The following is a 21,314-nucleotide window of genomic DNA, read 5'->3' as shown; positions in this document are numbered from 1 at the left end:
AGTGCAGACGCTGAGACGCGGCCGTTCCCCTTCCCCTTCCTCGAGACCCAAAACCTAAACCCTCGCCTCGCCGTCGGTGTGCCAGCACCCTCCCGGCGGCCGGAGCGGCGCGACTTCCCATCTAACATATTGCTTCCGGCAGCCGCCGCCGGACACCATGGCTGACCCTCCGAGCCCACGCCTGGACGAGGAGGACGCCTTCGGCCGCGACTTCAACTCGTCCCCTTCGCCCACAGCCCCACCCGCCCGCTCCGGTTAGTTGTCTCTTTCTCTCCTCGTCCCTTTCCTTTCCCCTCCGACGTTCTCTCGCGCTAGGGTACATGGTTTCTCCTTTGGGAATCCTGCTTTGGTTCTTATGGTTTCTGTGGTGACGACCTCGGTGCAGGCGAGAAGAGGCCGTTCGGCGATCTGGACGACGATGACGAGGACGTTTTCGCTTCCAAGAAGGTAGTAACCTATTCACTCTTCTTGTATTTTCTCCGTAGTGACTAATGAGATGCTTTCTTGTTAATAAAATTTCTGGATGACGGAAAGACGCCATGTACCTAATTTGGTGCTTGAAACTGAATCAAGCTACTCGGTTGTACTGTTCCGCGTTATTTTGAAATATGTTCTTCTTCTAGCCCTTGGATTTAAGTAATTGGTTACCTAATCGTGCTCTGTACGGCATGAAATTCTATAGATAACCAACTAGGATCATGTTTTAAGATAAGAATTTGTGGTTCAGGGAAAGACAAAGGTGGAAGAAAGTGCGCCAGGTGCTGCCACGGGAATGATTCTGTCTCTTCGCGAGAGGTATACCAAAATTGTTGTTTTTGCTTTCAGAGCTACTAGAATCATTTATAGTTTGTTTGGAACATGGTACTGACTTTTCTCCCCATCCTGAAGTTTGCAGAACTGTAAAGATAATCTTGCGTCATGTCAGGTTTGTCTTGCCTCACCATTTGTGCTGTTCTCATTTTTATAGTGAATGCAGACATGCAATCTTGTTGATCCTAATTCTATCTTGTTTAGTTGTTGTCTTGTAACACACTCCTGTGGCCGAGAGTAAATATTTGGTTCATTTGTACAATATATTTGCATGTATATGTCAATTGTAAATAAAAGAGTTTTCATCAATATACTTATTATACTATTATTTATCATAAAAATCTGGAGAAGATAGAAACATAAGGCGGATGTACAATATATATTGCGGCCAGTTTATTGTGCTTTATGTTCTGTAGAGAAATCACATTATCTTTTCTTTTGTGCTTTATATTGATTAATATTGTTACTTTCGGGTCATGAATGGTAGTCATGATATTGTGGCCCCAAATGAAAATTTTAGTATCTAGTGAGGAATTCTGGGGCCAATGTGTTACTCCTCTGTTGATTCTTATAATACGTATTTAAAGCACTATTAGTACGTTAAGTGTATAAAAATGTAGCAATATAATCTTGTTTCAAAGTCTTTTACACAATATTTGTTTTACTGTGAATTGTTTTAGGAGAAATCACTGGTCAAAATTTAGTCTTGAAGACATCCTGAAATTAAAATACGTTGTACAGAAATCAACTAAGGTAGTATGTATGCCTGTCTGATATAATGATCATGTATTTTTATCTTCTAGTCAAATTTGGTTTTGTAGTGCAAATATATCAGTGCACTGGAGCTCCTTATATAAAGATCAACTCTTTGAAATAGAAGAATGTTCTTTTATTACTACATCATTTGCATGTTCAATTTTGATTATGCTAGTATCTGCAATATAAAATGCATTAACTGCAAAGCCTATCACGTTCACACTTGACCTAGTGAAAAAGAAATCCATTTACCTACAATTAAAAGTGTGTGCAGAAGTTGAGATGAAGTATTTACCAATATTGCTTTCTTGATCAAGCAAGTAGTTTCTGAAATATTGAATTTTCTTGTGTCGTAGGTGGAACGGGAGGCTGCCAAATCAGAAGTTCAAAAGTGGCATTCAGCATTTCAGAACATTCCAGCTGTACCTGCTGGAACCAATCCAGGTTGCTGAATCAAATGCTTTTCTCTCCAACTGTTTCTAAAGCTTGACCAAAGTAAATTGATGCATTTTAAGTATAGATCCTGTTTCGGTTGTTTCTTATCTCAATAACCTGAAGTCGTCGGAAGAATCATTGAAGGAGCAGGTTGGTTTGTTGTCATGTTTGTCTCGCGGATCTGCTAAGTAGTTTTGATTTGCTTCAATATGACCTTTTTTGTTTATACTCAGCTGGAGAAAGCTAAGAAAAGAGAGGCAGCTTTCATTGTAACATTTGCGAAACGTGAACAAGAAATTGCAGAACTGAAGGTACCCTCTTACTGCCTCATTTTGCTATAGGGAGATGAAAGACATGTCAATATGGATAAATCTGTTTAATATTCTGTACTTCTCAATTAATGGATTTGAAGTATACGAGCCAAGAATGCCAAGACAGTTTGAAACTTATGCCACTGCTCGCTATGTTTGATCAATCCATTTCTGCTTTGTTGCTCTTTCCGTCGTCTTTTTGTTCGTCTTGTTTGTGCTGATTGTCATTAAAATTTAATTTGCAGTCTGCAGTTAGGGATTTGAAAACTCAATTAAGGCCACCATCGATGCAGGTAACCATTAAATTGCTTGTGCTATTGGTTCTCCAAACTTTGATGCTTATTATTATAGAGTTGCTTTCGTAAGTGTTATCTTCATTGATACAAAGAAACAGACTTGAATAGAAAAATATGTGCTATATTGTACTTGTCCTTGAGCTTTTTCATCATCCTAGTTTGCCTCAATAGTGATAATTCTCAATTTTTTGGTAGCATGCACTTGGCATCTTCTATACCAATTCTTAGCATGCTGTGATACATGTCTATGATGTAACTGTACAGAATTCATCTTCCAAAATCCTCTCTTTGATCTATGCACTTACACATTGTCCTTGCTTCATGTAATAGTTAATCCAAGACCTATTAAGTACATAGTAGAACAGTATATTAACATAAAACAACCTTATTATCACATTTGCATATATTGTTACTCCGATGGAATTCTTGTCTCTACATGCTTGTGATGCATATCACACAGCTTACATGGAATGGCTGAGGTGTTGTTCTTCACCCCACTCAACTTATATCTATAGCTTTGCTACTTTGCTCACGGTCTTCTCTTTGTTTTGTCTTTTCTGGATATTCCTTTTGTGATGGGATATTTCATGATCTATTTGTTTATTCTGCCATTTTAATTTTGAATCTGTTCGTCTGACCATTCACCCAAAAGAATGGGAAGTATAAATGAGAACTGTGTGACATGTCCTATGGTGTTGCAATGTTATATGGGGTAAGCACCATGCTGCATTGAGCCAAGTGACAGTGGCTGGAGGAGAAAACCTCTAGGAGAGGGAGATAGGCATAAACAGGAATTTACTTCTTAATCATCTTGGTTCATAGAAATGATGTGATGTGGATGCTAACAAACCAGTTTGATCCTTCCAACTAATTAAGATATCATTCCAAAACATTCTGTCCCTAAGAATACCTTGTAGATTACTAGATCATCTGTAACAAGTTGGTTGATTGCTCCCATTAGTGCAACACTTTCATGGCTAATGGGTACATGTTACATAGTCAATCTGGTGGCCTGTTTAAACTTGCATATTACAGGAACACTGACAATCTGACATGTACAAGCAACGCACACCTGTAGTTGTTCACCAAGTAAAGAGGATTCCTATTTGTTACTATGTAACATGTTTAGTGAGGTGCTAGTCAGGTGCCAAACTGCCAGACTACTTTCTAATCCCAACATCTTGAGCTCCTTGTAATAGTCTGAAGTGTTATATTCATATAAGATTAATAATTGCACTGAAACGAATAATACAATTAAACATAAGGTCCATCTCCTACAAGCATGATTCTTAATAATGCCTTCCCTTCTATTGACAATTTAGATAACTTGTTTTGATGCCCTTTTCTGTATGATGAACAGACAAGGAGATTATTGCTTGATCCAGCAATCCACGAGGAATTTACACGATTAAAGGTTAGCGAGATTTACAAAACTAAATATTTGTGCTGTATCTTTGTGCAATTTTTTGCACTAATAGCTAGACACAAATTAAGAAAAAGCAATTATTGGATTGCTTGAACCAATGACTATAATCCTCTTTAATTGTGTATTAAGGGTACAAAACTTCGCCTTTCATCACACTGCATGCATATGTCGCAAAAATAATGTATTTATATTTCTCAGAATAAAAATATGCATTAAGTGACCAGTTGTTTTGTTTTGGGTAAGGGAGCAATGTGGTATTTCGATCATATTGTCTACTGGGTGTAGTAGGCATGCCTATGACAACTTAATTTGGTATGACTGAAATTTTGGGGTGAATAATAATTGCGTTATTTTTCTTGGCCTAAACAGCTAGAGCACAGTTTCTAGGCTCACTGTCTAATGCAAGTAACTGTACTTGTGCATCAATCTTGGAACTTGCTTTTTTTTTTTTTTACCAGAATCTTGTGGAGGAGAAGGAGAAAAAGATCAAGGAACTACAGGACAATGTTGCTGCTGTCAATTTTACTCCATCCAGTAAACATGGGAAAATGCTAATGGCCAAGTGTAGAACATTGCAAGAGGAAAATGAAGAGATTGGGGCGATGGCTTCTGAAGGAAAAGTAAGCCTCTTATAGACTTAACCCAATATAACCTGTCTTCTCATTCTTTAGGAACGTGAAATAGCTGATGAGAGAAGTTGAGAAATAGGGAAGTGGAATGAAATCTAATCTGATTCAAATATTGAATCTCTCCTTTTCCAAGCAGAAGGAAAATGAGACAATTTGAGCAGAAAGACCATATTGCCACCTGAAAGAGCTAAATATTTTTACTTATTTTCATGGAACAATGAACATATTACATGAGAAATAATTGCATTTGATTTCCACTCTCCTCCACCCCCTGCATGCATGTCCGCCACCTTGAGCATATATATAGTTGCACCTGTTTTTCACTATTATCACTATCATCAAAGCATGAAAGGCTTTTGATCCTACTACTTGTAACATTGTATTCTAAAACAATTTTTGGGTACAGATCCATGAACTTGGAATGAAAATTGCAGTTTTGAAGACTCGGAACAATGAACTCAGGAATCAGTTCAATGGTATGTTATGTAATATGCATATATTCTCCCTCCGCTTTTTTATGTAACTAGCAAAAAGCCCGTGCGTTGCAACGGAAAACAATTTGAGTTTCTAGCTTATTAAGTTAATTAAGCACATATGTAGTCCAGATAGTACTTTTATGATTTTCCTTATTGAACAAGTAGGTGATTTTGAAATTTGGGAAGAATCAGCAGTGAAATAGGAGATGACTCGCTAGAAGGTGGTTTATAGTATAGATTGTATGGACCAAAAATGTCAGTTGTAGAGGTGATGTAGCAGAATGGACACCACCACTACTAACATTTTGAGTAGTATAGATATCAAATTGAACTAACCAACGTAAAAAAATAATAAAGGATAGAGATAGTACTTTATAATCCTTTCTTCCCATTTTGCCCATTGATGATTAATTTGGACAGCTACTTTATATTCTTAGCTCACTACGTACATTGTTTCAACTCTAGACTAATTCATCCTCCTGTTTAATATTGGTTGCACAATGTAGTGAATTTTATACTAGCGTGTAGCCCTTAACTATAGGAACTATTGAGGTTCATAAAGCGTTGAATGCCTATATGGGAAAACAGATGTTTAGAGCTGATGGCTTGATCATCTTTCATTAGACAAGAATTTTACGCTTAATATTAGTAGCATGGAAAGAAGGGGAGAAGTTTCTTCCCTTACAGTGAGTATCAAACAGAATGGATGTGAAGTTATTTTGCATTCTTTAGTCTACAGAATCCCATCATTAAAAATTGGCAAAATTGGTTTTAGAGCAATGAAAGTTCATAAATTTGGTTTTATAGCACCAAAAGTTACTTGTTCACTTTAATAGCATCCTAATGTTTCTTCCGTTCTCATTTTTGGCGCACCGTCAATTTTCTCTGTTTGTCATCAACATCGACTTGTATGGCTCAGCCAATCTCCAGATCATGGAGATCAACCAGTCCGGACCCTAGGTCTCGCCGGCGGCGACCTTAGCCTCTGCCCGCTGCTTTGCTGGCTGGTGCTGGTCGTACCGGTGCCCATCTGCCGGTGCCAACCGTGGAGGCAACAACCGAGCGAATGATAACTTAATACTCTTTCTGTAGGAAACTAACTGATGGAGTATAATGTAATCTGGTTGTACATGTGTACTGCAAGAAAGAAGGGGAAAAATGGCTTCTTGATTCACTGGCAGTATCTGCATTCAAAAGGAATCACAACGCCGCAAGATGAGTCGTGGAGCCCCTCGCTGCATCACTCCCAACAGTACTCCGCGGTTCTGCACATCAATTAGCGCGTGCAAGCCGTTGCGTCTACTCCGCCGGCCATGGTTGCATTATGCCGGTGAGGGTTCCTGTTAGCAGGAATGCAGGATTGAGGATTGATGGGGATCAATGGTACCGGCGATGGACGTGAGTCTGCTGGAGACACATCACCGAAGAGCTGATGGAACTGGTCGTCATGACTCACGACAAGCAATCGGTCCAGCAAGGGTGAGCAGCGATCCAAGGCGATGGGGCCAGCAGCGGAAGGATTACACGTGCTGTGCCATCTCTTCTTCCACTACCGGCAGTATGGCAGGACGATGCCGCCATGGCGCAACCGATTCGAGAGAGGGGGGAAAATTTTGACGGCAAACGGTAGAAAATTAACGGAAGTGCTAAAATGGGGAACGGAGGCAATTTTCAGTGCTATTAAAGTGAACCGGTAACTTTCAGTGCTATAGAAACAAGAATGTGAACTTTCGGTGCTCTAAAACCAATTTTGCCTTAAAAATTCTAGTACTCAGCTGATAGCAGAATCAGCCAAATAAGCTAAACTAAAAGAATTTCAGGTTGCATATGCTTATGCACATGTTTAGAATATGCAGTCCAACTAGTAAGCTAATGAAACTAACATTGATAAGAAGAAGAAAATCTCACATACCCTGAGTTTTTGTTTGCCTTTGGCAGTCTTTCGTGCTTTGATGTTTGGACACATTGATAAATATTTACACCTGATTTCATTTGAAGTTAGAACTTACCAGGTCTATGTTTTGTAGCTGTGTGCATGTGTATGTTATCCTAATTCCTAATATTACAATTAGTACCGTTTGTATTTTTGGCCTTGTTAATCTAGGAGTATATGAGGATTCCATTTGACCAAAACAAACTAGCAATTGTGATATCCAATCATGGCTTCCTGAAGCTGTTTTGATTTCTGAATGGGATTTTCAAGGTTGTTATCATTCCAAATGAGGATGCAATGCGACATGTCTCCTGTACTCACATTATACGAAATTTCCAATGTACTCGTAGTGCATTGGCTCTGAATGCTGGGATTGTTTCGTGGTTGTATTGTGTTCAGTCTGTCTAATATTTCATGGCTTATAGATTTAGAATTAAAGTATGTTCATAGCAGTCTCTGCAGCAAACCATAAATGTGCTATCATATCAGAGGTTGAATCTCTTACAAGTACCCTAGATCGACCAATTAAGACCATAAGTATTATTACTTTCTACATGTTCCACATGCAGCTTTTGAAATGACATGTGATGCTGTCTGTTGACATTCTCAAAAGATTCTTGTTTTTATCTTTTATTGCTTGTGTTAGCCTTGTACTAGTTTATAAAGGTCCTACTGTAGCATCAATGGGCTACGGTATCATGGTCCTTGCTGAAGTTGTACATGTGAACTTTACCAAATTTTGTTAACTGTGGAGAGGTTTGTAATGTCTCCAGCCAACCAAAACCAATCTTTTGGTAATGGCAAGATCTGGGCACAGCCAGATCCAACGCCCGAAAGGTACACTGTCTCATGGCTGTACCTATTTGTGGATAATTGAAGTTTGGGAGCTGGGGTGAGCATTTGGCCTCCCATGGATTGCTCAAACATGGTGTTAGATTTTCTTAGATTTTAAAAATGTTGCCATCACCAAATTCGTTGGCTTCAAACCAAATGACAGCCAAGCTTTTGAAGTCTAACCAAAACTTTTTGTGAGGTTTGCTGGGGGTTTCAGACCAAACAAATTCAGATATGTTCCAAGTTACTAAATTTAGGTAAGGCACACATTTTGCACCTATCTACTTCATTAGGCGGCTTCTAAAAACATACTAAAAAAATGGTGAAACTTCACTTCTCTAAGTTTCCTCTTGAGGGACTATATTGATGTGAACTGAGTTCTTGATTGAACGGAAATCCTGAATACTACCAAGAAACCAGTAGCCAGCTTGTTTCCCCCAAGAAATTGTTTGAAATTGTATTTCATTGTCTGAATTATTCTCAATATATTATGTTTTAGTCTACCTGCAAACAACATTACTTTTTAATTCATTGAAAGCATCACATAAATTCAGCAAAACTGGCTGCACATCCTAGAATCAATTAGGAATTAGTGCCAGGGATAATCAGGCATATACTTTAAGGATTAGTCATCTTTGTTCTTTTGGTTAGAACTTGTAAACCTATGTGGCAAGTCTAACATATGTCAATATGGATCCATTAGATATTCTAATTTACCAACCTATTATGAAGTCAATGCCTTCTGCTCTTACTGAACACTAGTTTTGCTAATATTGAGTTATTTGACCATCCTTCTGTTGTCTTCAGAGCTGTACAAACACATGGATGGTCTAACAAATGACGTTGAAAGATCAAATGAAATGGTAAGTTTCATCATTTCTACCACTGTAAGTCTCTTCTGTTTATTACTCCCTCCGGGCCGATAATACTTGTCGTTTTAGACAAAGGTGAGGTCAAACTTTAGAGTCTTTGATTATAAATCATTTTTAAAATATTTGTTTTTCAAATATGGTGACTACATGTATAGATTAGTCTTAAAAAGTACTTTAATACTTTAATAAGATCATATATTTGTTGACACTTTTATACATATTATAATGAAAAATAATGATCAAAGTTGTTTTTTTTGAGACCGTGCCCTTTTCCAAAACAACAATTATTATCAACCCGGAGGGAGTAAAATAACATTTCACTAACAACCCGTTCACAGGTGGCCATTCTTCAAGATGAGTTAGAAACAAAAGATGTAGAGCTGAGAAGATTGAAGGAGATGCTTGCCCAGAAAGAAACAACTGATGAGGACAAAATACCTCAAGAAAATGACGTCGCTGGAGATGATATAGATGCTGCCGCCGAGAGTCAGCCAATAAAAGTAGAAACATAAGCTACGCCTTCAGCAGTCATTTCTAGAGTAGCTTGCGTTCTCAACATTCTTATTATTTTTTGTATCATGTATCAGAAGTGTTTACTTGTGTAATTTATCTAATGTCGTTTATTCTTGCCGATTTGCATTGCGCTTTGTCTGAGCACTGCAGCATGAGACGTCTTACCTACTTACCTTGAATCTAAACTCTCTTAGTTCATACGTCAGTGAGCTTCCTCTTGTACTCGGTATCCTATGCTTTTTGCACCGTTACAGCACAGTTTCCGTTTTAAACATCCAGAATACATATGAAATGGATGACCCATGATCTATAAACAGATATTCTTTCTAAGCAGTACTTTTGTAAACTTTGTATCTCGGTAGCCGGCTATTCATGTAAATTTAAGAAAGTAAGAAATATGTGCTGCGTATCCTACCGGATTTCGTGAAATTTTGATGTTTCGACAGGGCTTGAAAATAGAAACCGTATGAGATTTCGAGAAGTTTTATCCAAATTCAAATTTGAATTGATAAAAAATAAAATAAAATAAAATAAAATCTTATAAATATTATGGTATTCATAGAATCTATTGGGATATAAATTTTCGAAAAAAAATGATGTATTGTGTATATTTACTGAAACTTACACTAGGAAAGAAAAAAATAAAGAATTAAAAAAAAGAAAAACACTTACATGGGCCAAAACCGACCGTAATTAAAAAAAGGGAAACACTTACTGATCGAAATTTCGATGATTTCGATCGGAATTTCACCAAAACCGACCAGTTTTCGAGAACTTGTCGGCAAACTCATGGAATTTGTATTCAAATTTTGGTTTATGAAATTTGTTCGAAATTTACCGGTTTTCCACCGGATTTCGCGAAATTCCGAATTCCGCCGGTGCCCGAAACAGAAGGGGTTGTCGGAATCCTAAACCCTGGTCGGCGTAGATCAGGGGAAGATGTGTTCGGTGAAGGAAGGATTTGCATGATGATGGAGATCTGAAGTAGGATGAGCTAGCACGGAAAAGAGATGGATTTGGAGTACATAATGGCTTCTGTTGAGATCAGATTTTGTCGTTTGAAAGGAAATCTGAGCATTTCAGCTAAATGCAAGTCCCTAAATATATATAATTGTGCCAAGTTTTATTGAGCCCTGTGCTGAGTGGAAACGTCATGTTTACTTCACTATACCAAACATAATTACGTTATAACTAGGATATAAAATACTGTAACATGTAACTTTTACGCAATTGGCTAAAAGTCACATTGGGGCAAGGCTAGTGCTCGTGAGTGCTGACTTGCAAGTGGAGGTTCGAGGATCGCATGTTCGATCTCGCTGCAACCACGGGAAAGAAACACCTGAATTTTTTTTCTTATCTGCTTCTAGGCTTCTAGCACGAATTTCATCTGTCAACAGTAGTATAGCAAAACTGTATGATCAAACTACACTTCCACGAGTGTGACAACCTGCCTAATTGCCAAAATACCCCTTTTCTTGAAGTAGGGAGATGACTAGCGCTCGGATGTTCGATTGGAACACTAACATCAGACGCTTATTTGGCCGTGCGATATCCATCTGTTGATTGAGAACAATTCAACTTGTACACGCAAAGCTAGTCTGGATAATACACCCAAGCTGTTATGCGCTACTGCTGCATGGCATATGCATTCAATTAAACAGCTGATCTCTCACTTCTCCTAATAGATGCAGTACTACTGATAACTTTTTTCAAAAAAAATTTAAATGATTTTTTTAATCTTTATAACATATCCGATCTATAATTTAATTACACCATTATATTTGTTGCAATTTAATCTTTATAACAAGATCCCACATAAGCATATTTTAATAAATACTAGAAAAAATACCAGTGCATTGTAACAGGAAGAAAACACGAGAAAAATAAGGAAAAGTCAAGAAATATTTATATTATGTAATTAATTAAAATATAAATTTCATCATCCTTCATAAAGAAACTATATGTATGAAATTATATAAGAAAGATTTACAAATTTCTATTTCTATTTCATCCCCGCTAAATATGAAATCACAATTACACATGTATATGATGTTGAAGAAAAGAAAGGATCATGAAAATCAGGTAAATGTGGGTAATAAAATTTCCCAAATAATGGAATTAATTTTTATTAAATTCTCCATAATTAATTACATTATCTGAATTTTTTTTGGGAAATTTCGTATCTCAATTGCTAATTTTAATAATACAAACATCATTTCAGAATTTATTTAAATAAAAATCTAAATAAAAACCCTCCTTTCTCTCTGGGCCATTTTCAGCCCATTTCTTGCCTCAGCCCACAGCTGAACCGGCCCGTTTTCCTCCCTTCTGCCTCGGCCTGCGAGCGTGCGTCCGGCCCATCTAGTAACCACAAGTCTAATCAGCATCCCCTTGCTTCTCCTCTCACTGTCACGTGGGTCCGAGTGCACAGTGTGTCGACTCCTGCAACTGCCCGACATTGCTGAAAGCCACCTCCTCCATAGAATCCATCCGCGTCCCTGGAGATAATTCAAAATTAACTGAGAGGTTTCGATCCTTATATCATCCTCTTTCCGTTTTCCCAATAATTAGAGTAAAATCGTGTCGAATTGAGCCCTATAGCAAACCCTAGATTTCCAGTCTTAAAGCCTTTTCAAGTAGATAAAAATCGCGTATACATGCGGACGATGATGATGACGGACGAAAATATTTCCGGAATCCTTACGTATTTTTTAAGTTAGGTATATAGATATATATGTGTTCTTTTTAGAAATAACCGATATTTTACTATTTATAGAAAAACTCGGAAGGTAGCCCGCGTGTATGCGCGGGCACTTATTTATTGTACACGCGGGCACTTATTTATTGTTGCTTGAATTTTTGTTGCGAATGTTTACATGTATATGATATTTTTAAAATAGATCTTGACTCTATTTTAAACATGTTTTCGTTGATATCTAGTTTGGACATATTACTTGAAACCGTACAACCTTGAATTTATGAAAACATGTGTCACGATTATGGAATAGTGGAGTTGTTTCGTATCTATTTCTACTATATGTGTTTTTTTAACCTAGATAAAGGGTTTTTTAAATAGGCAAAATTTGCTACAGGACACTGAAAGTTTGTGACATTTGCTGTGAGACACCCAAAGAACGTGTATCTTCTCGTGGACACTGTAAAAATATGGTAATTAGCTACTGGACACCCACCACATTATTTTATTATTTTTGATGGAAACGGAGAGAGAAACTTTCATAAAAGACAAGTTTGCCCACGGGGCCATCTGTATAATTGATGTCATTAACTTCTTAGTTAACATTTTAATGGTCGGGCCCACTCGTCAATCTCATATTTCATCTCTTTCTCTCTGTTCATCTTCTTCCTCCGGCGATGGCTCGCGCTGCGCGCTTGCCGCCGTGCCTCCTCAGCCTCCATTTTTTCTGAATTGTTGGTTAGCAAGCTGCCTATCAGTGACCCCAAGAACAAGAAGCATCCAAATAGCAAGCTAGCTCTGAACGTTCTCCCGAGAAGATTGCTTCAATCTGCTGTTGCTCTCTGTTGACTACGCAGTGGTAACGCCGGCGCTGCCTGAGCTCAACTGCCGCCGGCTGCGCCAGCTCGCTCCATCCCTACTCCAGCACATCATGAATCGCCACCCCCGCAGCCGCCAGAAAGGTCAAACATTGTAAATTTGGAGCTCAGATCATAGGGGATGTAGTTTTGTGCAGGTGGATGAAGGGATTGGGGATTTTTTTTTCCTTTTTTTCCCATGGCAAGTGGCCTCCTCGCGAGATTGGTCCTCCTGGTCTCCCCCACCCTGGTGGAGTGTCCCCTAGCAGGCTGGCGTAGGTACACGGTCGCGGCCGCCCATCGCCGGCCCACGTGGACTCCCCGCGCTTGGGAGTGTATTCGTCCTGGGAATAAGTTGATTTTGACTCCCTTAACCAGTGACTAAATCTGATTTATATCCCTAAACCACAATACCGGATATCTCAACCCCTCAACTATTAAAACCGGAGCAATTTGACTCCCACGGTGGTTTTGAAGGACAGTTTCGCTGACAATTGACCTGGTCTTCGTTCCACATGACGTTGACGTGGCACTTATGTGGCATTAGAATTAGAAAATATGTGTGGGACCCATTTGTCATTCACATTAAACAAAAAATGTGGGACCCACCATGGGGCTTTCTCCCTCACCATCATCTCTCTTTCTCTCCCCTCCCTCCTGTTCCTTCTCCCTCCTCGCCGCTCCCTTCTCCTTCCTCTCTCCCGCGGCGGGCGGCGTGGGCCGGAGCGCCGACGGGCAAGCGGAGACTCGGGCGTGGCTGTGGTGTTTAACACATAATTTAACATCATTACTTGAGCAATCTCTGCAACATCCTATTATATACTCGTACTGTTTTTGTCCTACTGAACAAACCTACAGTAACAAAAACCTTAATTCCAAGTTGCTTTGCAATCTGTATAGCAAATGTACCAATTCCACTCGATCCACAATGGATCTGCAAACATCGAGGATACACCGTGCTCAGGAATGAATCATAAAGTCCATGAGTATAGAAGAAAAAGAGAAGTTATCTTACGAGAATAATTCGCCAGGCAGTCGACCAAATGGTGCAGGCCACCTCAGGCAAGCCGGCGGCGTCCGTCAGAGACACCCCCTCCGGCACCGAGAGCAGCTGCCCCGCTAGCCCCACCACCTTCTCCGCATACTTGCCACCGCTGAGCAGCGCACAAACCTGAAAAGGAACAACAAATCTCCCAATCAATTAACCTAATCCAAACGGCAGCAACGGCAATCACCAAGTCACCTGGTCGCCGACGGCTCAGCGGGAGGGGACGTTGGGGCCGAGCCCGAGGATGGTGCCGGAGCACTCGAGCCCCGAGTAAGGGAACGCGCTGGGCGGAGCGGGGTACCGGCCCTGGTGCTGCACCGTGTCGGCGCGGTTGACGCCGGCGGCGGACACCTTGACGAGCACCTTGCCTTCCCCCGCGGCGGGAGGTCGTCCACCACGTCCCGCTCCTCCAGCACCTCCCGCCGGCCGGCGCGCGCGCGATCACCACTGCCACGCCTGCGTCTCCGCTTGCCCGCCGCCGCTTTGGCCCTCGCCGCCCGCCTCGGGAGAGAGATGGAGGAGGGAGAAGGGAGCGGTGACCGGTGAGGACCGAGAAGGAACTTGAGGGAGGGGAGAGAAAGAGAGATAAGGGAGAGAATGCCCCCATGGTGGGCCCCATAATTTTATTTTGTGTGAATGACAAATGGGTCCCACACTATTTTTTAATTGTAATGCCACCTAAGCGCCACATCAACGCCACGTGGAATACATACCAAGTCAATACCGCCACGTAGGTGCCACGTCAGCGAAACCACTCTCCAAAATCACCGAGGGAGTCAAGTTGCTCCGGCTTTAAGAGTTGAGCGGTCGAGATATCTGGTATTGTAGTTCAGGGATACGAATTAGATTCAGTCACTATTTAAGGGAGTCAAAGTGAACTTATTCCTTCGTCTTGTCCCGCGGCCTCCTACACCGCGATGGCCCGTGCTGCTTGGGTGAGGGAGCTCATGGCGTTCTCCGTCAGGGAAACCCCTTGTGCCGCCTCCTCCGCACAGAGAATAAAAGAGAGGAGAAGAAAGAAAAGAGAAGATAACATAGAGCTGAAGAAGGAAGATGGACAGTGTCAAGGGTATTTCAGTACTTTCAACTCTTTTTCTCTCTCTATTTTCATCGAAAATAATAAAATAATGTGGTGGGTGTCCAACAGCTAATTACCACATTTTTATAGTGTCCACGAGAAAATACGCATTCTTTGGGTGTCTCACAGCAAAGACCACAAACTTTGAGTGTCTTGTAGCAAATTTTGCCTTTTAAATACTACCACGATAATTTCCAAAGCACCATATTATTGGTTATATTTTGACAAATATCTATAATTTTGAGTTCGTTTTTTTTCAATGCATATTATTCATAATCAGATGAGACACCTTTACTAATTAATTTGGAGAATGAATCTATTTTCCCAAACTTATTTACAATAACTAGATTATTGAAGTATACTTTATAGTCGCATCAAGAGGGTCTACGACATACATCCATCAAATTATGCCTGATGTGTTGGAATTCTTCAACTATAAGAAAATATATCATGAGTAGTTTATTGCACATATGTTACTCGATTGACACAGAGAAAAACATACATATGACCAAAAAATCTCATGATGGTTTAAGTGGTTGTACTATAGCAAGAATAATTGGCTTGAAATATTTTTCATAATTTTTTTACATCTATGTAACATTTATGTTGCCCACTTATCAGATAATAATGAAATAATTCTAAAGATTAAAAAAATCGAGATTCTTAATCTCTAACAAATTAAAATCAAATCAGACCTGCTTAAAAAATACACAACTAAATTGTGTTGTTTTCATTTATTTTACATATGTAGATTTAAATTAGCGTTGTATAGTCGTCAAGTGATATTTGACACCTGAAATATGGTGTGGAATTTTTTAAAATAGAAAAAAGTACGAATTACCCCTATAAACCCGAAAGCCAGACATCTTTCACCCTCAACTATTAGTATCAGACGAATTACTCCCTAACTCAACCTTAAGTGGTTTTGTTCCTACGTGACAGTCCGCTAAGCATTTTCTAGAAAATAAAATAGGTGGTACCTACCAGTCACACTCTCTACCCTCTCTATCTCTCTCCCCTCTCCCCTCTCCCCTCTCCCATCTCTCTCCCTCATTTCCTCAATCCAATTCCCCAGCCTCTCTCTCTTATCCCTCCCCTTGCTGCAGGGGGTGGCCGGGCAGGAGCGCCGCCACCCTGCCACTGTTCTTCTTCTCCTTCGTCTATTCCACTGCTCTTGCTCTCTTGATTGATCCACCTCGTTGTTCTTGATTGGTGCTTTCTGTCTCGTCAGGAGAGAGGCATTGGTGGTCAGGATCGATTAAGAACCATGGTGGGATGGCATGCTGTGGTAGATGGAACCGTGACTGCATTTGTTAGGGGGAGTTCTCGATGGCAGGGGCACAGCCGAACCTGGCCATGGAGGACCAGCACAGGTCCTCGCCTCCAACGGCCGACACGTGATGATGAGATGTGTTAGAAGGGACGGAGATGATGGCCTCCGTCGAAGTGAGCATGTGGCGGCCGAGATAACCGAGGAGGAGAAGCCTTCGCCGCTCAACGCCCTCAGCTGCCTCCGCCTCTCGAGCTCCTTTGCCCCACCGCTATTGTCCTCTTCACGCGCCGGTGGAGGTGGAGGAGAAGCCACGCGGCCGTCAAGGAGGCGTGCACCGGTAGATGCCGAGGAGGAGCCACCTCCGCCACTCGCCACTCGAGCTCCTTTGTCCCGCCGATCACGGCCCCTAGCCTTGCCGGTTGACAGACGTAGAGGGAGAAGAAAGAGAGTGGGGTGAGGGGTGAGGGAGAGATATGACAGGTGGGTCCCACCAATTTGTTTTTGAAGAAAATGTTAACTGTGACTGTCACGTAGGATCAAAACCACTTCGGGTTGAGTCAGCAAGTAATTTGTCTAATATTAATAATAGTTGAAGATGAAAGATGTCTAATTTCGGGTTTATGGGGTAATTCAGTCGACCATAATAGTTCAAGGTGTAATTCAACCTTTTTCTTTTAAAATATTATCATAACATTATTTATTATATGTTGACCTCATGTGACTGGATCACAAATTAGGTATATAATTTTAAAATAATTTAAAGATAGGACAACTTATTTTTTTATTGTAGAAGATTTAGTTGAACTATGTATATTTGCATAAGTTTTAGAGTATTTTATTTTATTTAAATAGTAGAAAATCACCATCGATTTTTTTTTCAATGGCACTAAGTACATATGTTACGTAAGTTTTTTTTTACTTTATCGGTTTTCATTGCAAGTACGTACGCAGGTTTTCTTTTCTTCCGTGAACAATAGGTATATTTCGTTGATTCTTTTCCAGTTAGGTAAGTACGTACACGAAGTACTTATGTTTGGTTTCTTTTTTCTGGCCCACAGTATACATAAGAACATTATTACTTTTTAAAAATAATACATCTAATCTAACGACAAAAAATATTAGGTCCACCAATTTAAGTGAAAATCGATAGTGAGATTAAACAGTGCCATGTTGCGGCGAAAATCGATGGTGAGATTAAACAATGCCATGTTGCGGTCTAGGAGTATTTGCAGGAACGTTACATGCTGACTTAAGGGCGATTCTAGAAAGTTTAATGGACTTTTAGTATATAATAGATAGAAAACACAGTAATTCAGCACAAACATGTACCGGTGCACTTCGAGAAAAAACATGTGCCAGTGAACTCATTATTTTTGTTCGCAAGAAAAAAAATTGAGTAATATGCTTCGTTGTATATATGCAACTTGATTTATTAACACCCAAATTAACGACACGAATTACGTACATCCGTCGAACGGTAGATTGTTTTGTACCGTATACAGAAAATTATTATTTTCTTAATAATAGATCTAATCTGATGGTATAAAATAATGGGTCCACCAATTTAAATGAAATCAACGGGGTGATTAAACCGTGCCACGTGGTAGTCTAAGAGCGTTTGTAGGAGTGCCACGTGGCGGCTTGAGAGTGTTTATAGGAAGTTTAATGGACTTTTAGTATATATAAGTAGGAAGGTAGATAGATAGATGTTTCAACCCACTTAACAAAATGTTTCAGAGAAATGCAATATTGAAAATATATTGACTGCAAGAGTAATCACTACACGAAGTCCCAATGAGTGAAACATAAAAAAGATCCATACGAAACATGCATTTTTTTTCAAAAATACTTGATTTTGGTAAAATATTTATCACACGTGAAATATCACGTCTGCATTTATCATAAAAGAAACTTGCTGAAACCTTTCCAATGACACAGTGAAACATCGTGAAGTCCGTAATTAAATATCAAAATGAACACGCTGTGCAGCATTCAGAAAAACAATCCACTATGAGAAAAACTTAAAAAACCATATGAATTTTAGCATACGAGATCTTACAAAGATTTAATTGCAACAAGAGTCCAACGGTACAATTAAATCTCAGACCAGACAAATGGTTAAATATAAATAATCATTTGAATTTGAAGATAAACCACCGCAAGTCCCTTTTAATCAGGTTGATCCATCCATTGTTCGCGCAACCCATGCACACTTGGAAGCATGCCATGAACACTACTAGAAAACTAATTTTCGCAGGCGGCCAAAACCAATTTTCGCAGGCGGGAGAGAGGTCCGCCGGCACTATAACAACTGCGAAAATCATCGCCGGGGCAACGGCCCGCTTGCGAAAATGGAAGAAACGAAAAAAGAAATCGCTGGCCCACGCCGGGAGCCGCCGCCACCCAGCCCACGCCGCCGCCCCATGCCGGAGCCGTTCTCGTCGCACCCCCGCGCCCCGCCGGCCACGTGCCTCGCCGCCGCGGCTCTCCCCCGGCCTCCCTCCGGCCGGATCTGGGAGGGGAGGGGAGGGGAGGGCCACCGCCGCCGCCGCACCGGAGTCGTTGTCGTCGCCGCCCTGTGCCCCGCTGACCACATACCTCGCCGCCGCCGCCCTCCCCCAACCTCCCTCCGGCCAGATCTGGGAGGGGAGGGGAGCCGCTGCCTCTGCCGCCCGGAGCCGTCGTCGTCGCAGTCCACGCCGCCGCCGCCGCCGCCGCCGCCCTCCCCCAGCCTCCCTCTGGCCAGATCTGGGAGGGAAGGGAAGGGAAGGGGAGGGCAGCCGCCGCCGCCGCCGCCACCCAGAGACGTCGTCGTCGCCGCACCGCGCCCCGCCGACCACATGCCTCGCCGCCGCCGCCCGGAGCCGTCGTCGTCGCCGTCCACACCGCCGCCGCCGCCGCCGCCACGTCCGCGCCGCCAGTGGAGGGAGGAAGGGGAGGGGACGGCCCGGCCCGACCGGTGGGGAGAAGTGCTGTTAAGGGAGAGAGGGAAATGAGTGGTGGGGAGAGGGTGGAGGAGAAGATAAGGAGTTAGATTTTTTTTGGGTAGGTAGGACCACATAAGCGGCGCTTGTTAACGCCGCTTACATGGTCCGCCTGCGAAAATAGATTTTCGCAGGCGGACAGCCAACTTTATCCCGATTTATATTTTTGTAGGCGGTCATTTGGCTACTAGCGTCATGTCCGCCTGCGAAAAAGGACCTCTACGTCAGGAAAAATGCATTTTCTAGTATTGATGATTCAATTTTTTTTTTGTCCGGACGGAAGATGGGAGCAATTTGGGGAAGAAAAGGCACCCCTTAAACAAGCTGAACACACATATTTGGGACCAATAATATTCAACTTCATTTTACATATACATAAACGAAGCATGTTACGACGATATAATGGCTCATCACAGTGCCACCGTACTAGTACATATTAGTTCCAGCATCGCACCCACTAGCTAGGCCCTGGCTGCCTCCTGCGCCTTGTCGCGCGCCGTGTCGTCATCTCCGGCGTCCCGGAGACGATGCCCGACAAACGCCGCCCCTCCCGCGCCGTGCCTCTTCCCGTCGTCCAGCGGCTGCACGATCATCCCGGCCACGCCGCCGCCCCCACTCCCACGCGCGCCGCCTCTCCTGATGTACCCGACGGTCCAGGCCAGCGCCGAGACGCCCGCGACGCCGAGCGCGCCGGCGGCGAGGAGCCCCGCCGCGGCCATCACGGCCGCCGCCGCGGCGGGCGCGAGCACGGGGCTGAAGAGCACGAGCGGCGGCGCGGCGAGCGCGAGGCCGGCGAGCGTGGCCAGGAGCACGGCCCCGGCGGAGACCAGCAGCGCGGCGCCGAGCGGGACGAGGAGCGCGGCCGCGGCGAGCGCGGAGGCGCGCGGGCTGGCCCGGAGCGCGGACTTGAACCCGACGCCCTCCATGCGGCGCAGCGGATTGTGCGCACGCGCCGTCGCCGTCGCCGCCGTGGCCATCGCGGATGACTGTCAAGACGATGCGTGTCGCGCCGAGAGTTTCTTATAGGGAGTGAGTGAGGAGGGTGACGTGACACGTGGATTGCGCGCATGGCGGCCCGGTTGACACTTGCATGCACGGACAGAGGAAGAAGACATGTAGGATGCTGCGTGTACAAGCTAGCTCAGGGCTCAGGCTGGCGATGGCAAGCTTGTTCACGTACTCGCAAGATTATCCGGCGGCACAAGCCCGTATAGAGAACGGATTTTAAATTTACAAAAGCTCGATCGCTTTCTCACACGGCATTCTATATGTCTACAAAATTTATTCCCACTAAATATAATCAATACTAATTCTCTCTTCTATCATATATACTCATTACCGCATTCTATATCTTATCTTAACTACATAAAAAATGGGTAAATTTTCGATCGTCACCACGTTTTTTCACCTGTCGCACCTTTTCTTGTCCGCCGCCCCACTGTCCACTTCGCGATATCTGTTTAGATCGGGATTCACCATTGGCCTCCCTATTGGTTCGGACTCAATAAAATTAGCTGAGAGGATCCACGGGACTGAAAGTTTGAAACCAACGGAATCAAGCAAATCACAAAAAAATTAAGTAATTTCTGACCTTGATTTATTTGTCTTGACACGGTGACAAGCTCGTCATCCGATGTGAGAATGGGCGGTGGTGGCGGAGGAAGATGGCGAGGAGAGGCGATCGCCAGAGGCTCAAGACATTAAGAACACGCCGTCGCCGAGGCCGCTTCGCCGACCTCCAGGACACAGCTACCATGGGGCCCTCTGCTAACGGCTCACACCACGCGTCTTCTGAGGAGCTGATCTGGATGCCATCGCCTGGGGTGGGATGTCGGCGGAGAAGGGTCTAGATCCGACGGAGAGGGCAACATCAGTAATGAGGAGGCGCCCTACTCACAAGCCACATAAATCAGAAATCCCAAAAACAAAAGAAAAGTAAAGGGAAAAAAGAATCACGAGAAGGTGCATGCGTACATCCATATTTGTCGCTGGATCCGCCCATCGAAAGCCGTAGGAGGGTGCCACCGTCGCCACCGCTGCTCGCGGTTGGGGAGGTAGCCGCCACCCCGCCTTGGCCGTGAGGCCGCC

General features: G+C 42.6%; 2 protein-coding genes and 1 pseudogene across 3 annotated transcripts; 1 reads left to right on the top strand and 2 right to left on the bottom strand.

The window, feature by feature from the left end:
* LOC127776719 (FKBP12-interacting protein of 37 kDa) lies at positions 1 to 9,411 on the top strand. Of its 2 annotated transcripts, XM_052303243.1 has the most exons (13): positions 5 to 254; positions 386 to 447; positions 728 to 795; positions 889 to 925; positions 1,923 to 2,010; positions 2,087 to 2,151; positions 2,235 to 2,312; positions 2,558 to 2,605; positions 3,969 to 4,022; positions 4,493 to 4,654; positions 5,070 to 5,139; positions 8,714 to 8,769; positions 9,117 to 9,411. In XM_052303243.1, exons 1-13 carry the CDS (start codon positions 158 to 160, stop codon positions 9,288 to 9,290), a joined length of 1,059 nt encoding a protein of 352 aa, XP_052159203.1. In that variant the 5' UTR covers positions 5 to 157; the 3' UTR covers positions 9,291 to 9,411. The 2 variants fall into 2 exon arrangements, with proteins under 2 accessions (XP_052159204.1, XP_052159203.1); XM_052303244.1 differs by lacking the exons at positions 8,714 to 8,769; positions 9,117 to 9,411 and adding an exon at positions 6,059 to 8,707 and having other exon boundaries at positions 1 to 254.
* A 3,981-nt stretch (positions 9,412 to 13,392) lies between these two features.
* LOC127776923 (uncharacterized) lies at positions 13,393 to 14,840 on the bottom strand (annotated as a pseudogene).
* A 4,732-nt stretch (positions 14,841 to 19,572) lies between these two features.
* Positions 19,573 to 20,203, bottom strand: LOC127777250 (oleosin H2-like). Its single transcript, XM_052303817.1, has one exon. It carries the CDS (start codon positions 20,201 to 20,203, stop codon positions 19,688 to 19,690), a length of 516 nt encoding a protein of 171 aa, XP_052159777.1. The 3' UTR covers positions 19,573 to 19,687.
* Positions 20,204 to 21,314: the final 1,111 nt, after the last annotated feature.

This window comes from Oryza glaberrima, chromosome 6 (assembly GCF_000147395.1).
Source record: "Oryza glaberrima chromosome 6, OglaRS2, whole genome shotgun sequence".
Classification (NCBI taxonomy): domain Eukaryota; kingdom Viridiplantae; phylum Streptophyta; class Magnoliopsida; order Poales; family Poaceae; genus Oryza; species Oryza glaberrima.
Note: the sequence above shows the minus strand (reverse complement) of the source record. Positions and strands in the feature narration are given on the sequence as shown.